This window comes from Notothenia rossii, assembly GCF_949606895.1.
Source record: "Notothenia rossii genome assembly, chromosome: 2".
Lineage (NCBI taxonomy): Eukaryota > Metazoa > Chordata > Actinopteri > Perciformes > Nototheniidae > Notothenia > Notothenia rossii.
In genome coordinates, this window is record NC_136904.1 from 13,661,728 (window position 1) to 13,682,013 (window position 20,286).

The following is a 20,286-nucleotide window of genomic DNA, read 5'->3' on the forward strand; positions in this document are numbered from 1 at the left end:
ACATGACATGAGAAGTCATAAAATGTAGTAAAGAGATAATAATACAGGGTGTATAAACTCTGCCGAGACGTCACATTAAGTCATTTTCATTTGGAGATTATCACTTTATAACCAGAAGCTTGGAGCACTTGTGATTGATACGTTTGATAAATTGAAAAATGAACATGGGATGATTTACTTTCAGTTAGTATCCGGCTTTACACTTTTGTATATCATTCGATTGATCTTCCAAAGCATGCCAGTTTTAAAAAAAATCTTATTTGCACCCAAAAAGATCCAGACAAGACATTTGACAGATGAAGTACATTGCTCCACTTAAGGAGAAAAACATCAATAACAAAAATTGTGGAGACAAAAAAATAAACTCACATAATCTAGATTAATACAGAACACAATAAATGAGAAACAAGCTAAATATTCTTGCCAACCAGTCCAAAGTGAACGGTCCAGAAAAATAAATAAATGCATGAAAAACAATGCAGAGGAAGGAGTTGTTCTGTGTGCTGTAATGTTCACACCTCTGGACACGGAGCACCATCAGATTGTTTTCATTTAAAACATAAAGTAGTTTCACTTGCAGTTTGCATGTCGCAGATGTGATGTAATGAAAGGGAAACTTCCAGCTGCTTTCCGAAATGGGCCACTGCCAAACTCCATTTGAATCGTATAACACATCCAAGAAAAAACACACAGCCCTAAATAAAAGTGGCTTGATTACGGCCTGTAATATGTCACTGTCTGGTTAGTGAAACTATAGGTCGTAACTCAAAATAAGACATGCGCCTTTCCCCCGGGGAGAGCCGCATGATGAGAGTGGCAATTTGTTTCAAAGCAGCCTGTATCCCATTACAGGAAAAAAACTCCTTTTGTGTGCGACCCGAAGTTACAGAACAAGAGTTGGACTGTGTAATTAACTTTCATTACAAGTCTTACATTTGCTCATTTTCTGTACTTTCAGCCAGTTGAATAAGATTCTGACATATACTAGCTTAAATATTGATGAAATCCTGGCATGTGTGCTCGTTGTTGTGACACACATAAATACACTGCTGCATACTCACACGCAAAAGGCAAGCCATCAGGACCATGTGTATTAATAATGCTAAATAAAGTATGAACAGGCCCCTTTACAAATTGACGCACAGGGACTGTGAGAGGCCGTCCATCCCTACTTTATTCACCATGGTTGAACTTCTCAGCCTTTGAAAACTGTTTTTATATCCTCGGCTCTCTAGGAACTTTGTCAAGTCAAAAAATAAATAAGGATGTCTTCGTGACTTTAAGGCTATGTTAAGACTGCATAATTTGTTTCTTCGTAACAGTGTTAACGTCACAAATCTGATCATTTTAATTCTGACTTGAGCCACTTTCATATGTGTCCCTAAATAAGTATACAGTAAGAAAAAGAATTCTGTCTAATTCTCAGCCTAAACAATCATTGATGCACATTTTACGTCACTCCAGATTGACATTGGTGAGAATTCTGCACCGGCAGGAGTGAAATGCAAACATGGAAGAGAGCTTTGATGAGGTAGTCAGGGGTTTGTATCATCTGCTTACAAAGTTGTCAGCTTACATGCAACTTGTTAACGAAACTGTAAACGCTGACATCAGTGGCCCCCATGTTCATCTCGTACGACGGCATGCTGGTTGTTAAGTCTTTGTTTTTGTTCTTCTGCACATGCGGGTTGAGTTCAGAGACGTGACCATTTAACACTGGAATATGATAATGCAAACAGCCAAACACTTGTGGCAACAAATCTGATTTAATCACTCAGGCATGCAGTGTGAACTTCTAAATCTGTAACTAGAAGCTAGTGTTACAAACTGGGAGTGTGGAGTTTGAAACATAGCTGTGTTTACTGGACTGTAAGGGTGTAATGAAAGATGGGTTTGAGTTGCATCATGGGAATAGTAAGGTCTATTTTCTAGCTTGTGTCATGATAGTAGCTCTAACTAACCATATCTCCTGGTCTGCTGGAGTGATTTTACGGAAGTCTGGTTAATGTCCAAACAGGAGTCTGTCAGCATCCATTGATACATCATGTTGAGTGTAATTTTGTAATAGCTAGTGTGTGTATAACAAGTGTGTGTGTAAAAATAGTTTTTAGGATCTAGAGCAAAGGTTATATGTTCATGTTTTTACGTTAAATCTACATAAAGAGTTATGCAGCACAGGCACGATAACATATATGTGAGACATCTTGGCTTTGGTTCAACGTAAACACACACGTTACCCGCCCATATGGCTCACTTTCATACATGATACCCATTCACTAAAACACACACCTTCCCATGCTGACTTACAGAAAAGGTTCTCCTTGTATGGGAAGGAAAATATTTATGGACTTTAAGCGCCTTCCTGTTCTAACCACACACACACACACACACACACACACACACACACACACACACACACACACACACACACACACACACACACACACACACACACACACACACACACACACACACACACACACACACACACACACACACACACTCAGACACACACACTCAGACACACACACACACTCCTATGTACGACGTGACATGTGCTGCGTTTCAATTTCCGTGGCTAACAGTATAATTTAAAGGGATTTACTGTTAATGTATCCAAATCTTTCCAAAGCTGTTGGCACCTTTTCATCTTCCTACCTTCTTTTCTAAGAAGCTAATTAAATTCTCCTTTTGATATTCCCTTTTAAAAATAGCAGGAGCAGCATTGTTCACCAGTCACAATCCTGTAGTGAACAACACAAACTTGTGGATTGTCTTTGAGCGAGAGGAGCGTTTTTGTGGCAGTAATCACAGACCGCCGCTGTGGTCGAGGAGGGACGATCGTTTGCTGTGAGCAGGGAGGAAGAGGGGGGTGCAGGGAAAGAAAAGAGAGGAAGCAAGTGCTTGATGAAAGAGTGTGTGTGACTGAATTGGGTATTTTAAAATCCCCACCCTCTGCAACCCTCCACCCTGGCCTACTTTTCCCCTTCTGCTAAGATGATTCAGCACTCAATCTCCATCTGGCTCCTTCTTTCTTTCTCTCCCTCTCTCGGTGTCTACAGCAGCTCTTTTTAAAAATGTAAATCTGAACTTTCCCATTTCAGGAGTAATTTGTCCAAATTAATTCTAAAACCCCCGCTGATGAGCAGCAGGGAAGAAGAAACTTTCGTAATGCTGATTATAATAATTATTGCTCCGGGAACACCTGACATTTGGAAACGTATTTCAGGGATTCAACATGTTTCGCTTTTAGACTGATGATCGTCAGTTCTTGATTGTATCAGGGCTACATAGGGGCGTGTTGTGACTCCATTGAGTGCTTCTCAATCAGCACATAGATCATCTTTACATTCAGGTAGAGGGATGAAGACGGACTGCATAGTTTTACACGATAACGGTGATGACTTGTTTTGTCCAGCTCTGCCTCCCGTCGCTCTGCCTTTCTTGTTTCTCACAGATCTCATCACTGCTTCTGTCATCAACTGTGAATCAAGAGTACTCTCCAGCTGTCTTTCCTGCATTCTTCCTCACTTTTTATCTTCCAGCCCTTTTGAGGCTCTTTCATGCAGTCCAGAAACACAGAAGGTCCTGTCTCTGACCCTGCTCACACACCATGACAAGGGTGTGTGTGTGTGTGTGTGTGTGTGTGTGTGTGTGTGTGTGTGTGTGTGTGTGTGTGTGTGTGTGTGTGTGTGTGTGTGTGTGTGTGTGTGTGTGTGTGTGTGTGTGTGTGTGTGTGTGTGTGTGTGTGTGTGTGTGTGTGTGTGTGTGTGTGTGTGTGTGTGTGTGTGTGTGTGTGTGTGTGTGTGTGTGTGTGTGTGTGTGTGTGTGTGTGTGTGTGTGTGTGTGTGTTCAAAGGCATCATTACAGTGCCACAACAAAAGATGTAACGGACACCATGACACCATGAACCTGAGCTCGGTTTATTGTGTCCGTTGAAGCGTGACTGACAGACAGATGACCGGCTGATGGTTGTCCTTAACAACAGGCTGACCACTGTGTGTGGCCTCTCCAGTTATTTTACCAGTTAATGGATAGGAGGAATATCCTGCCAAATATGAATGGACAGTACTCTGACTGTTGCAGTAGGAAGTTGGTATGATGTTTAATGAGAGGCTGTACATTAGTGGTGCATTGATCTCCAATGATCACTGGAGCTGCAGCAGTTAGTCAGTCAACAGAAAAATACTTGCCAACTATTTTGATAAAGGTTAAATTGTTATTTTTAATGCAAAGATGTCAGAAAATGCAGTTGTCATTAAATGTTGTCTCTGTCTCTGCTCAGTCTGACACGCTGGCTCAGATCCAGAGCATCACGGGGAGAGCAACAGCGCCTGAGGTGACACCTTCAAACGTCTTGTCAGTCTCAAAATATTAAACGAGGCAATTAAAATCAGTAGACTCTTACAGGAAGTTACAAAATGTATAAACATTTGGCATTTGTGCCTGAAAAAGGACTAAACAATGAATCTGTTGTCAAAATAGTTGCGGCTAATTGTCACAGATTTAGTGAAATGAAAGTGTGGAACAGTGTGCAGCAGTCCACGCTCTGTCAGTGCTGTGCAGACAGATCAAATAACTCATTCTCCCTCCTGAGAAATGTGGTTTACGGAGAGGAGGGGGTTTGTCTCTTTCATCAGTAAAGTTTCCAATAAACAGGAAGAATGAATCCAGGTACTTTCTCTTCAGTACCTGTTGCTTAAAAGGACTTTTTGAATGTTTCCTGAATGCTTTCGTTTAGGTTTGGTTCTGGACGACAGATTAAGAGAGTAGGGCTTATTGAACATCTTTATTTGGTCTGATTCAGACGTCATCCTTTCTTTGCGTATTCGTTCTGAATAAGGTTAGGGTTTAAGCTCGTGAGTGTGTGTGTGCGCCCATCTTTTGTTGCATGTGTTTTCTGTGTGTGTGTGTATGTAGGATGCAGATGGGGTTTTGGGAAGGAAGCCAGCACACACAATTGCTCCATTGAGCTGACTCACACCCCCCAAGTCTCCCTCACTCTCCCTTTCTCTCTCTCTCACACACACACACACACACACACACACACACACACACACACACACACACACACACACACACACACACACACACACACACACACACACCCTGGTGAGACTTGTCACAGTTTGCTCAGTGCAGTCTGAAATCTCAACCCAGTGAAGTTGACGGGGCTTCAGGGTTAAAGTCGGGTGGTTTTACAAACAACCCCCTCCCCTCTTGTTGTTGTTCTGTCCTCCCTCTTGCTACTCTTTCTCTCTATTTATTTTTGGAAAGTTACACAGAGCCTATTAAAGTCCTCCAAGTGTTTGAAGCAGAGTGGGAGTTCCTACGGCTGTGCATCACTTCTGATTATTCTGTGTTCTGTCTAACTTTGCTCCTTTGTCACGCCTTATTAAAAGTCAGAGAGATAGACAAACAGAGAGGAATGATGTTTTTTACCCATCAGTGGTTTCACTCTGTGCACAGTATGCGAGTGAGCCTGGGTTCCTCATCGAAGCATGAATGTTCAGTTTTTTTATTGTACAAATGTCAGTGTACTGAATTTAAAATGCTTCGGGTGGAGTTACGTACGAATACTTGACAGCTTAATTACTGCTGTGTGAATGGTATCAATGCCATGCATTGTTTGTCCTTTGTGGAGTAGTTTACACTTTCACCATGTGTAGAAATATGTGTGTAGACAAATGAGCCAGTTCATCCCACAGAGGAGCAGCATGATTTATGATTTCTATGAATAGGCCCACTTTTAATTAGGAAGTCTCTCTGAACAAACCATAATCGCCCACTAAAATAATGACATCAGAAAAAACGGCATATTTTAATAATAAATGTGTTTCCCGTGAAGCGATAAGTAGCACAGAAAATAGATCATTAAATATAATTTCTCACAGCTTATGTTGGGTTCAGAATTCCAGAAAAGACAGACAAATTCTAAGTTTAACTATTTATTGTAAAGAGATCAAAAGATATATTTTACTTGGCCAAGGACTCATCACGTCTTTGGGAATCACAGGCAGCATAGCTGTAATCTGTAACCACCAAATCCATCAAGAGCCTCGAACCTCGTGCGTGCATACATTTTTATTACATAGGGCGTGGGCCGTACATTTATGATTGGTCAAGACTAGATGAAGAGATACCATGGTTTAGACTTGGTTCTCTTTGGTTGGTGCGCAGACTCAGATATAGTGGGAAACCATAATGTTGCTTCCTAGCTTTGCGGGGGAGCGCGGCTCCCATACAAAGTGAAGGCCGATGCGATGTGCTGTTCTGACTACCTCTTTGTGTTCTCTAAGTCTCTGCACTCGACCTTGCTACTTTCAATATTTCAAGCTAAACTTTCTTCTGACTATTCCCCTCGTTGGTATCTAACCCATCAGAACCTAGGATTAGTGATTTTGTCTATTTATTCTATAGTCATAGCAATCGCATGAGCACAATAAGCATATAATGTAATAATAAGAATCAGTCTTGTAATGTTATATAAAAATAAACTCCACACTTAGAAAGATGACATGTTGTTTTACCATTGAATTACTATCTGAAATAATTCCTCACAACGTGTTTATTTCTTTATAGTACTGTAGTTTGACTTTGTGGATGTAGATTAAGTTCCCATTGGCTGACGTTTTCTCTGCTTTCTGGTCTCTAGGCTTTTATCAATTTCCTGTAGCTATCTCTCGCTCTATGTTCTCGCAACTAGCTAGTGTAGTTCCCTCTAGTATTTCCTTCAGCATTATTTAGCAAAAGCAGTTAATTGCATTCAGGGTTCAAGCAGAGTCTCAAACAGAGTTCCTGAAAACCCATCATCAGAATATGAGATGTTCTCACTTTAGTTAGAGGCTTTGACCCATAGCATGATATTAGACCTTATGGTTTAATGAAGTCGTACATTTTGATGTCTGAGGTTTGAGCGAGCTCTAAAGCTCTTTGATGTTGCCATAGTTACCGAGTAGATTGGCGCTTGGGTAATGTAGTCTTTCAGAAAATAACAGTGACACAAATTGTAATTGTTAAGTTTGAGACTGAGGGAGAAAAAAGGAGGAAGAGGAAAGTTAAAATTGTTAAGTGAATGTTGATCCGTGAGAAGTAACACCTGGAAATGAGGCAGGAGGAGATATCATGTGACCAAAGAGGAGAAGGGAGATGAGGTAAACAATGTAATACATTTAGGAGACATTGGGAGGAGAGGTGAAAAGTTCAGGCAAATGAAATTCCACAGTTTCAGTTCAACAAAAAGTTTACTGCTACAGAGGCACAATAACAGGTTCAACGTTCACACTGCACTGCTGGAAAGCTCTGCTGGGAGGCAGAAGAAAGGACTGCCATTGCCAAAATCCCTCCGTCTGTATCCCCTCTCCTCATAACAGCGCTCTCCTCCTGCATGTAATGACATCCCAGCTCTAGCTTTTTTTAAGACTTTTTTTCAGCAACAAGCTTCTTTCACTGCTCTCATCCTTTCATGTGGAACTACTGCCAGGAGATACAGCGCTGTGTGTGTGTGAGTGTGTGTTTGTGTGACCTGAGGATATAGTGCTGTGATTAAAGAGGAGGGGAAAAATGTGACTTGTTCTAGATCCTTTCTTCTTCTAAATAAACAACTTGCCGTGCCAGCCGCAGAGGACAGCATCACCGCAGGGAGGCTGAATCACAGATATTAGAATGGTTACAATGTGACAGTTTGCGCTCTCAATGACACATTATTGTATAAAATACAGACCATTTCCTACATTTTATTTCCCCGCTCATACATTTGTGGGTGGGAGGGATTGTAATTTATACAGTTGATGTTGCAATCTCATTTTTGTTTTCCAACTTGTTAGTTGTCTTTGAGAAATTCCAGCGAAAACCCCAACCTACTGACTCACACAGGACTGGTGTAAAAACTGCGAGAACTTCAAAGTTCTTAGAGTTTAAAGAGAAGGTCATGAATCCCTTGAGCTAGTTTGCTTTTTAATTGCTTTTCATGAACTATGAAGTTGAGGCAAATTAGGAGCAGTTGATTCAAAAGTAGGGGTTTGTGACCTTTATTTGTTCCTAATAACTCCTATTACTCTGTATGGCGGTGTTTTTATGCTGTACTTTATTGCTAATTAGCAAATGCTAGCTAACAACTTAGATGGTCAACATTATACTTGTTGCACGTTGCCATTGTGTTAGGAGCATGTTAGCATGCTGATATTAGCGATTACCTTAAAGCACTGCTGTGCCTCAAGACTCACAGAGCAGCTAGCATGACTCATAGCAATGACATGCATGTGTACCAAATAAACTCTGAGGATTGGTATGATAGATTTTCCCTGCCGAGAAAATATTCTGATCATTTAAAATAGGAGATTATGTCCTTCATGATGAAATGTAATTGAAGCGTTTGTCTTTGTTCTTCCTCCTTTTTTCATCTTCTGTGGTTATTTGTTATGCTTGACTCAACACTTAACAACAGGCTGAGTTCATTTCCAGGTCAGTCTGACCAGGTTAAGAGAAGCCTCTCCCCGGACTCAGCTGATGCTACAATCTTTGTGTGCTAAATCAAAGTGATTTAACTGTTTATTGGTAGCTATGAATATGAATAAGAAGAACTAATGTTTTATTCTTAGCCATAACTGCTGTTGATTCTTCCAGAAGTAGTTTGCCCATAGCCGTGGGAACATGTTTCAAATGGGGGGTGCCGTGGGGATGACACCAGGGCTGGTTCTGACCAATGTGCTGCTAGGCAAGATTTTAGCTGGCAATGAAAAACCTCTACAAAAGACCAATACACTGCAAAAAGAGAAATATATTGACATGGTGGACAGCTTATATAACAAGGCTTCAAATTTATTATATATTATAACATGTTTTAATTGGGGGGGGTGGACTTCACATCCTCTAGGGGGGTCCGGGGGTACCCCCCCGGGAAGATTTTTTTATCATTTTAAAGTAAAATGCTTCAATCTGGTGCACTTTGAGCGCCCAATTAGAGACTGATCTAGGGGGTACAACTGTAAACACCCATATGAAAAAGATCGGTTTGCATTTTATTAATCAAATAAGTAGGTATGTGAATATTTCCAATAACCTACCATAGCCAATAACAAATACATGTAACTTATTTTATTTGTGTTGTTCATTCATATCTTATTTTACCAGTTAACATTTATTTATTTATGTATATTTTAGAAAATCTCTCCAGTTTTAAACCATATTTTTGGTTTACTGTCCTATAGTATACATTGCAATGATTTCAAACCTGTTTTTATTTATCCTAATAATTATAAAGGTGTGCCTTGGAAATATTTGTTTACATAAATTGTGATCAAAACGTTTGAGACCCACTGAGATAACTTCGACTAAAGTGAACTATCTAAGCCCTCAGAGTCCTTTACCTTACTGAGCCTCTCATTCTGACAGGAGAGGACTCTCCCTCCACATGATTGTAGAAACAGCTTCTTATATCCGTTAGCGCAGCAGAAGCTAACAACAATCCCCGCCGGTACCGCGGTATCCCCTCTCTCTATCTCTCTCACTTTGGCTGTGAGCTGCGGGCGCCTGCTAAGCCAACATCCCCCACTTTCATCACTTACAGCGCCCATCGTACAGGACAAATGGAAAATGTAACCGGGGTGAAAAGGGTGTTATCTTTACTTAATTATGAATGTTGTTACATCAAGGCTGAAAATTCGTTTTTTTTATTATTATATCTTGTGGAAGTGCAGATCCCCTGTCCTCCACCAGGGGGTGCTGCAGCACCCTCAGCACCCCTACTTCCCACGGCCCTGAGTTTGCCTGTTAAATAGGTTAATCGTCCATTTACAGTCGGTGTATTTCACTTTAACACTGCGCTATTCCTGAGAAATGCAGTGGAGGCCACAACGGACTTTCAGAACGGAGTTAAAATGATGGGAATGGGATTTAGCATTAGATGTATCTCGAAAAGAGTGACTAAGCCATGAGCCTTCTTTTTACATTTCGGGGGCCGTATTCACAAAGGATCTTAGTGCTAAAAGTAGCTCCTAACTGGCGAATTTAGGAGAAACTCCTAAACATAATGGGCGTGTCAGTCTTAAATTTAGGACTCCTAATTGTATTCACTAAGAGCAATTCACAAAGTATTTTAGGCCTAAAAGTAGCACCTAAGTTTAGGAGAGCTTAAAAGTCCTCGAGAGGACTCCTAACTCAGTAAGACCTATTCACAAAGAATCTGAAAATGGCTGCGAGACGAAATGTTTTGGAGACAATGGAAGACTGTGAATTGATAAATCGATTTAGGAATGTCGCAACCATCAGTCAGCCGTGCCATAAACCAAACCATCAGCGCGCTCTCTAGACCACATATCATCCAACAGTTTATCCGGTTTCCTTTGGACAATCAACAACTACACAGGATCAAAGCCAACTTCATGGCAATTGCAGGTATGCCCGGTGTGTTCGGTGCTATTGACGGGACGCACATACAAATACTTGCGCCATCAAAAGATGAGGACGTGTTCGTCAATAGAAAGAAAGTACATTCCATCAACACGCAGATTGTTTTCATTCATCATGATAGGGGGACTTGAACGGCGGTATGGGCTGTTATTGAAAGTGTTTAAGTGCTGGAAATATGCTCATTGGATAATAGTTTGTAGGGTGCTTTTAATTGCCTCCTTGATTTAATGCAATTTACGTATTTTTATTGTTTGCTCTCTCTCTTTAACGTGCAACGTCATTATCGTGGTCTGCACAAACTTGTCATCATGCGTGTATTCTGCTAACTGCACTGTCCATAACTATTTGATAGGAATACATTTCTAGCCTAGGCTATTTCCTTGTTTTTCGGTGATTTAGTGGGCTCGTTTGTGGGATGTTGCGGATGAGTTTCACCGAGACCGCCTGCTCTGAACAACCAATCACCGTACTGACCGCTTCTAAACTCATGCACGAGAATCGACGTAATCCATAGCAACAGCGCGTCACTCTTAGTTCACTCTTAGTGATTTATCCTTAGTATGAGTAGGTCTCAGCGGCTTTGTGAATAACTTTTAAGAAAAAACTCCTACGTAAAATGTTTTAGCGCGAGTTAGGAGCACTCCTAGCGGTAAGATAAAATGCTTTGTGAATACGGCCCCTGATGTTTAAGTGGCCAGGCAGATGTATACGACTTCCTCTCCATAGGATCGATCATGAAAGTATTTTTATTATATATTTCGAGGTAGATTGCTCTATGATGTTCCTTTGAATACATCTGTGGACTTTATACCATTTTCCGATGAGATACATTTTCCAAAAACTGATTACGTTGCCATCAGGTTCAGCTGTACTTTGTTTTTACTTTAGTGCTAATTATCATGCTAACATGTTAAGCTAAGATAATAGCCATTAGAATTTAGATAATTGTGAATTGGAATGCTGGTGTTAGACTCTTCGTCTTCTTTAGAAATGAGTTTGTTTCTCACTAGCTTTTTACTTACTAATTTAATTATGTTTAGCAGGGACCTTGCACATTTTTAAAAACCAAAGGTACTGGCTTGTTTTCAAGATACATTCAGAAGTTCCCAGGCGTGCATCCAATACATGATGTTTTGTACGCAAAACACACATTCACACACATTTATTCTAAATAAACACTCATATTGTATCATCACTGTTTGCTGCTGTCCATCTGTGTGTTTCATAACCTCCTCTCCCTCTGCTGCTGCTGTTCTTCATGCTCGACGCCCGCACTGTTGTTCTGTTTTCTCTTGGAGGGATTTCGTAATGAGCTAAGCCTTCAGATAAAATCAGACCATTGGCACTACTAACTGTATCAGAAACATGCTTTCATCTGGATTTACGCTGTGACATCATAACCAGCTTTGGCTCGAGTTTGAATCTATTACAGAGAAAATAAACTTCAAACACACACACTAGAGTAAAGATGTTTTCCTCAGTGACAGTTCAAATGCAGAGTGCATGTGGGGCCATGTCATTCATAAGTCTGCATCTGTCTGAGTGTGCTTTTGTGTGTAAGTGTTTGTGTTGGTCAACTCTTGGCTGCCCAGAGTTAATCTATCAGTTGATGTGATCAGATTACTGTGGATTATACTGACTTTCAGAGGCTTGTACAAGAGGCGGTCAAACACGCTAACAAACACACTAACAGATACCCTCGCGTGTGACCAGACTGACAGACTAATGCATGTGAAGTCACAAAGCCGTGCATACACAAATATGAGCACGCACACACACGCTTGATCCAATCTGTTGGGGGATTAATTTCCATCCCATTATCATAGAAGCAAGTGCCAGATCTCTTTTGTGTCCTGTGTTCATCCTGCAGGTGGGATTAAAAGAAAGGGGAAATTGCTCCCACTAAGGATGTACTATTATATTACATGTTGGCCGATATTCCATGTGCTGATATGTTCCAAAACATTTTGGCTGAAATAGAGACATTTAAATAATGTACGACGATGCTTCCCCACCTAATTGCAGTCATTTTTTAAGTCTGTATTGGAATTAATTTTTTGTACCTACGAATTATTGTGATGGCCCTCTGGCAGTTGCATAAAAACAATGCTTTTTTGCTTTTTGTACAAATAAATGATGAAAGAAACTACTTCAAGATGCAATATTAACATATCTTCCTGTCATGTTGCATTTCTTTTTTACTATAATAGACTGAGAAAAACTCATTTGAATGTGTTTTATTAAATATACATGAGCTCTGTAGATTGATAAGATGTGGCTTTTCCATCTATGTAAATTCTTTAAGTACTTCAAGTATATTGTTTTTTCCTTTTCACTGAAAACTATTCAAATATCTTTTTGATATTGCACGAAGGATATGTTAAGAGCAGCTGTTCATATAAAATCACAACACAGGAGCCAAGGAAGCATTCAGTACATCATCTGCAAATAGAAATGGTGTTTCTGACATGTGCAACAGGCAGATTAAGGCTATTTTGAAATCCGACAAAAATGTGATTACTGAAATTAATTCTGACAGCCTCTGTGTGTGTTCAAATGTAGTTCACTGCAGGTATGTGACTACCTGTCACATTGCAGCAGTGTTGCTTATGACATGTCATTTTCTCCCTGGACCTTTAAGTATTTCCGTCAGCCTGTGCTACTGCGTGACACAAAAAGCCCTGAAATTGTCCCTCTTTTCTTAATGAATATAGTCTCTCATTGTGTGCAGTAAGATGCTTGATGCTGCCCTACATAAACCAACAACAAAGCACGAAGATAAACACACTCCGCAGGGACACAAACACCCACGAGAGTTGTTAGGTGGCTCAAACCATGAAAACAAACCCACAGCCTCAGGGGGAAAATCCTGAAAAGGGAGATTAAAGCGGCCTGAAAGATAACAGAAAGGAGCTATACCTCACACAGATATTCAAGACCACGCCGTACATGCCTTTATAACATTATCTATTCATAGTGGAGAATTTATGAGATTAACTTCAGCTCTTCTCTCACTGAGCGCAGAGCTGGACAGAAACTGGCTTTACACCACAGTGACAGACGCCTCAACTCTTCTCCTCTGAATGAGATGAGTGTGTGTGGCTTCTTTTTTTAATTCAATGTGTGTATGAAGGGCGTCTTTTTGCCTCTTGTTTCATGACCATCTGTCAAATGACAGACTAAGCAAACTGCTGCCAAAGTGATGGAGCACAAGAGAAAGAGACAAAGTGAGGACATCAAGTGTGAAAGACAGACAGAAAGAACAAAAGACAGACACATGGAGGAAGAGAAAAGATGCAGGAGGGGAGTAAAAGTATACATACAGAGCAGCTAAGCTAACTAGCTGCTGGCTGTAGCTTCCTATGTACAGTACAGACATGAGAGTGATATCAATCCTCTCATTTACCACACTGTAACAACCCGAAACAGACCTGTGCATGCATGTCATAATTCCCTCATATGATCCCATCTGGAGTTGGGAAGTTGTTCTTTGGAGTTCTGTGTGTTTATGAGACTGTAGTCGTTATATGAGAACGAGATGGATGCTAATAAGAGGCTTCGTTGTACATTATCGCTCATTGATATCTGTTCCTATTTTTTCCGCCACACCACATGAATACAGCACCAATTGCAAGGTTAACAAAAGTGATATGAGTGATTTGGATCTGCTCCTAAATGTAATGGCTTCTTCCTTTGCCCTTGATACACCTGTTTACCAATTTCTATGAAAATCGGGCCAGTAGTCTTTCGGTTGATGTCTCCCGTGTTTAGATGTCCTTTTGTGTGTGCACAGTTTTAATCAATCTTGTTTGTGTTTGGGGCCCAGGCAGATAAAAGCTGGGGCCATTATCACTAAGAGGTTTTCAAAGCTATTCATGCGAGTTATAAAAATAGCCCTCCAAACATCTGCTCTACACTTACCCTCTTCAATGATGTTTCAATCAGCGAGAAGTCATATTTATAGCAACCATTTGTTGATCAATCATGCGCAGAGCATTGTTCTCATCAGCTCCCAATGCTTTCTTTCCGGGTGCTATCTGTGATGGACTGCATTTCCCATAAATCGCAAGGGGATTAGATGGGAAGGGAGCAGCACAGATGCAGCTTGAGAAGTGTACTTCAATTACTTTTTTTTAACCACATTTTACTATTTTCCCCACAATTTTTAGTTCCCATTTTATCTCAAAACTATCTATATATGAATTACTACAGTTAAAAGAGTAGGATAAAGTGATTGCTGATTTGATCCCAGCACTGGCTCTTCAAAAGTGTGTTGGGGGGGTCACAAGCCTGGCAAAGGCATGGGAGACATGCAACATAATGTTCAAAGAATATAAAACATTTTTAAAGTTTTATTTCTAGTTATCTATTTATCTACAATGTCCCTGGTGAATGGTCAACACAGCTGATTGTTCAGCCAGCTGTCTTTCATTTAAATCTTCTTGTGAGTTAGTTGTAAATAGAGAACAGCTGCTTGAACTATCGTACCTATCAAAGGTCCTTCAGTAGACTGTCAGCAGGTTGTGTTACATATTTAATAACATGTGGTACTATAACACACTTCGCTGAGTCACAAACGATGGTATGATCCCCCATGAGACACATATTCCCAATGCACCTTGTAGCCCTCATGTTAAAATGCTCATAATAGCCTGAATAATATTGGCATATCCCACATGTCTCAATCACAAAATGTTGCTATGGAATTAGGCCTAATTCGGAAGATGCTGTTTACATAACAGCTGTTTACATTTTTCTAATTTGGAATATTTTCTTATTTGGAATAAAAGTGTAATATTAGTGTGAACGTAGTCAGTGTGGGAAACTTGAATGAAATGGAGCCATTGTTAATATCATCAGTATCACCAGTGCTGTTTGTGCTGGTTCCATGACACACTGACACACCTACATGGGCAGTTTGTAACGTTATAACTTCCACATGTGCTTTACTTATAGGATTTTAAGGAAAGGTCTGTTAAGCAATGCCACTTTTGCAACACTGAGTTAAGGACTGCGCCATATAATATTGCGCCATTTCATATTTAAAACATTTGCCCCATTGTAAAAGCAGAAATGAAACCCTTATAATTTTACGGCTTTCTTTCTTCAGGGCAGCAGGCCTGGTTTTATAAAGTGCTTTTGGAAAGTGCATGCATTAAGGAACAGAGCTGTTGTCTTTGTGAACTTGCCAAGGTCTACTTTGTATATGAATCTGCACATGAGATGTATACTCTGGGGTCTTTTCTCATGAAACACAGACTGACACTGATTCAAGATAAAACTATTAAAGTATCGAACAAAGAACTGAACTGTGGATCGTGAGACAGACATGCATGATAAGAAACAGGGGGAGCTTAATGAGGCTCAGAAAATATTAAAGACATGACAGATGTAATCAACTTGATGGATACTCACGCTAATTAGCTGCTTAAGGGTCTTAAAATCGTGTTAGCGATATACTTCCAATCTGCAAAATGTATTTTTTTTCCTCCAAAGTTGCCAGCGCATTTAAATGTGAGTATACTTGCTTCACGGTAAGTGACAGTCTAGAGCAGTGAAAAGTGAAGATTGAAGGGCAAAAAGGTTTCTTCTGGTTTATAATCTGATCAGCAGTAAAGGTGAGCCTTTTTTATCACCAGCTCAAAAAAGAAGCCCATGAAACCTTTCAGTTTGAGGAGTTGAACATAAAGTGTCAGAGAGACAAAGCAGCCCCCGTAGCAAAAGTCTGAAGCCAATTTGGAGCTTTGTTTCACTTGAAAACGTGTCCTGTTTTTCCCTCAGAGCCTGTCAAACTGTGATTCTGCCCAGCCTTCTTCCTACACTGAGTAATACCATCTGACTGTTCACTCACTCAGCTCAGGGTGTCCGCGGGGTCTTAAAAGGGATTTAAAGTTGATAAATCAATTTAGCGAAAATTAAAAAGTATTAAATGGCATTTTCCAAGGTGTTACATTTTGTAGCTTGTTTTCAATAAGTATATAAATTGTCCAAAGAGGTTGTATTCTACAGTCTGCCTGAATGTAATCATTGCGTAGGTGTGTAGTGTGATTCTGTGTAATTTATTTATGGCATCCCGTTGGATTGGACTTCAACTGAACAGGACATCGCACGCTCACTGCTTGATAGCGCGCGAAGGTACACAACATCGTTATGGGGAAATGCAAGTTTGCGTCCAAATGGTTGGAAGATAAGGAGGAAGGACCATCAATACTGTATATAGTAAATGTGAGGTAAAGTGTGTCGCCAATGTAACCGGTTAAAACTCGAAGTGGCAATGAGGTCTTAAAATGTACGGAAAGGGTCTTAAAAAAGGTCTTAGGTATTACATTTGACTTCAGGATTCCTGCATATACCCTGCAGCTGTCATAAACATGAATAAATTGATTTGATGTAGGTTATATTTGTATGGAGGTTGTTTCAGTTTCAAATGGGTATAGTTTTAGAGTAGGATTGACGCGCTATTCACTGTAGATACATGTAAATGCATAAAAAGCATGATTTAAATAATGTGAAAATCTCTTTTCTACCCGTCAACGCTTCTCTCTGTATATTTAAACTGTTGAACACTGTTTGTGGTAGTCTCTGAATTCACCCTGACATTGGCTGTCCTGAAAGAAAACAGATCAATGGAGCATTGAGGAGAGGCTGAAGGTGAAAGGTAACTGCAGAGCAAATAATAAGTTTGGAAAATAGTTTTCTGAAGTGAAGGTCGACGGACAGGACAAAGAATGAGCGGCTCTAATCACTGTGACTCTGTGTATCGATCCAGTGGCTTTTAATGGACACACGGAGGGGTGTGTCATCGGTCCATTTGGAGAGGCTGAATGCTTGAAGTGTGTTTCTAAATGCACCGGTGGACTGGATGAATGAATGAACTGATTAATGAAAGGGAGGAAATGAAAAGAGGAGATAAAAGAGTGGCTGAATTAATGGATGACTTTGCCAAAAGCCTGGGCAATGCATTTAATATAAATGTTGTGATATAAGATTCACTGCACCTTTCTTTACAGTAATTTGTCATAGTCTTTACATATTTCCTTTTTTCCTGTATATTTATATTTTCTGTAAACATTACAATAGTTTTCGTGGTAAATATAAAATGTGTCTAATGTGTAAACTTACCTGTTAATCACTTGATTCTGATTTGAGACGAGTGATAAGATATCTGATCATGTTTAGGTAATATGCCATAAGTGTTGTCTATTCCTGATTTTAAAGGCTGCTCTTTGATTGGCTGTTGCCCCATTAGTCATTATATCCACAGTAATGCTGATTAAGGATTATGTTTTTTTTAAAGAAAATCACATAATGGAAAAATGTTCTGAAAACCTCAATGGTCCACCCTACAATATCATCAATGTAGTTGATCAAATGATTGAGATATTTGATCACCCCGCCTTACTTTGCTTATATCAAACCACTGCACACACTCAAAAAATCAGTTCAGTCTGATTATCTGGCTGTGGATGACTCAATGAGTGGATGAAACATGAATGAATTGGTTTATCATTCGCCAGAAGACAATTTTGATGTTCAACTTGATCCTGTTGCCTAAATGGATTTAACTCGAGTGGACTCAGCTGAGCTCTGGACTCATATGGTTTTGTTTATAATGAAGTGAGGAAACGGGGAATCATCTTAACAAGAAAAAACTGGTTTACATCGAGTTGTTTTTCTTATAGCGTGGTAATCTTCAGCAAACAGCGCATGATCCTTTAAAAGCAGATGTCTGTGTGTTCTGGATCATCTGCCTCTCACCTGCTAAATGCTTATTTATTATCAGACTAAATGTTGTGTATCCGGGCTAATCTGTGTGTTTGTTTTCAGGATGAATGGGGCTCCAGTGACTCGTCGAGTAAGAGCAAAGCTCAAATCTCTGACGACAAGACTAACGGCCTGGAAACTCTGCCGCCAGGTACGAAACTTCGCTACCCATCTTGCACTGCAACCACACAATGCCTAAACAAGCTAATGTATATTTCTTTTATAGCCAAAAAGGTCTTAAGTATATATTTGTTTGTCATATCTATAACCAGGATGTCTGACAAATATGTGCTTCAGGATCTGGAGAGATTTCTGTGTGTCATTGTTTCTGCTCATGATTATAGTAAAGGAAAAGGACAAATACATCCCAGCTGTAAAGCATGTGCTTGGCTGACACTGTACACCACAGTTATGTATCCAGAAAGACACATCATGTCCCCACAACCCAAACCATTTCCTTTTTGAAATGTGGTGACATAGTGGCTTAGTTTTATAGAGCATTTATATTTTCACCTTACCATGTTTAAATAACCACTGGGAACGAGAAGACAATTCAACATTCAATTCAGCTATTGAAAATAATTCAAGTATCTACTTTAATCTCGCCGCAAACCCAGCTATGCGTCTCCACCCAGGCTTTCAGAAACATTGTTCCAGAGTCCCACAGTCGCAGCATCTGAGCGACGATTTGTCATTCAGCTCTCGTCCGCGCCCCGACTCAAAGCCGCCCCTCCCTCACAACCCTCTGACTTGTTAAAGCTGAACACACACTCTCTTATCTGATCCAGCGGTGGAAATGGAATCCAATTTGAATGTTGAAGTGGAAGCATTTTAACTTCAGGGTGACTCGATTACAACGACACCAGGCAGCGAATCACAGCATCCCTCACAACGCATATACACACTTAAGACGAGAAGAAGGAAAGAAGTATAAAATAAATGAAAAAGTAGGAGACTGTAAAAGTGAATAAACCAAATGAATATAGTCCCCAGAATAAGTATACGTCTCTAGTTTCTAGTAGCCCTGCTTTAAACAATTCAATTGTGGCACCTAATAAAAACAATTATCCTCAAATCTTCCTTCTAAAACATTTATACTTAGCAATGTACCAAGTCAAATCTTATCAGAGAGAGGGGAGGGGATATGAAGCAAGCAAAGATATTTAGTTTAAAATAATAGAAACATATAACAATATATCTTAATGTATTTGTTGATTCGATTTTGTGTGAATAATCTGAATATGCAAGTCATTTATGTCATAAACACATATCGTGAAGTGAAAAAGAGCCTACTTTATTTGCCTCCGACATGTACAGAAGCAAACTATAAAGTAGCATAAAAGCTTAATTACTTTCCACTGCTGCCCGCTGGTAACCGTGGGTTGGAAACTGGACAGTACTAAAGGATGTGTAACAAAAGAAAATGTCAGCCGCTGAGGATGGAAGATTTTGGTGATGAGACTATAAACTATTTCAATTTAAACTGACCACTCCTTTCTCTGATACAAAAACACAAAATCAAAGCACCAGCTGGGAGTGGATACCTGAACCTGCTTAAGAGAGTATTTGAAAATCGATTTTTATTAATCTCACTGAGAAATCAAAAAGTTCATCTGCTTTATTTGGTTTAGCAACCAAAGAAAAGGAGGTTTGAACAAGTGTGTGATATAGACTTTGGAAGCCTGATTTTAAATACTCGCAAAGTGAGAAGTTGAAACATTAATTTCACTGCATTAATTACTTGCTGCCACTAAACGGAGATATCAGCAAGGACATCTCACACTCGCGTACCACAGTGTCTCCGAGGCGCCGCTGACAGTCGCAGGCGAATCAGCATTGTGATTTTCAGCGAATTAGCATGCCAGACACATTCACGTGCTGTCAGCAGAGACGCTTGCACACACACTCTCCTGCTCGTCAGGCTCCACATCCCACTGTCTGTCTGTCTGTCTGCCTGTCTGTCATACACACAGGCATCCATACTGAGGGGTAGTGTAATCTCACGCTGCCATATGCTAAACACAAGTCATTAGCATAGCAGCTGCACCCGGCTAATTAGTTGCATTATTATTCGTGTGTGTCTGTGTCTCAGTAGTCTGAGATAAACTGTGA

The 20,286-nt window shown here is 40.1% G+C and overlaps 1 protein-coding gene across 10 annotated transcripts in view; it reads left to right on the top strand.

Annotated features, from left to right (window-relative positions):
• The window catches only part of galnt2 (UDP-N-acetyl-alpha-D-galactosamine:polypeptide N-acetylgalactosaminyltransferase 2), a 62,933-nt gene that overhangs the window by 17,498 nt on the left and 25,149 nt on the right, over positions 1 to 20,286 (top strand). For all 10 annotated transcript variants that reach the window (XM_079663145.1, XM_079663148.1, XM_079663147.1 and 7 more), the window contains exon 2: positions 18,238 to 18,325. In XM_079663145.1, coding sequence (XP_079519271.1) covers positions 18,238 to 18,325 — 88 coding nt within the window. The remainder of the gene's footprint in view (positions 1 to 18,237; positions 18,326 to 20,286) is intronic.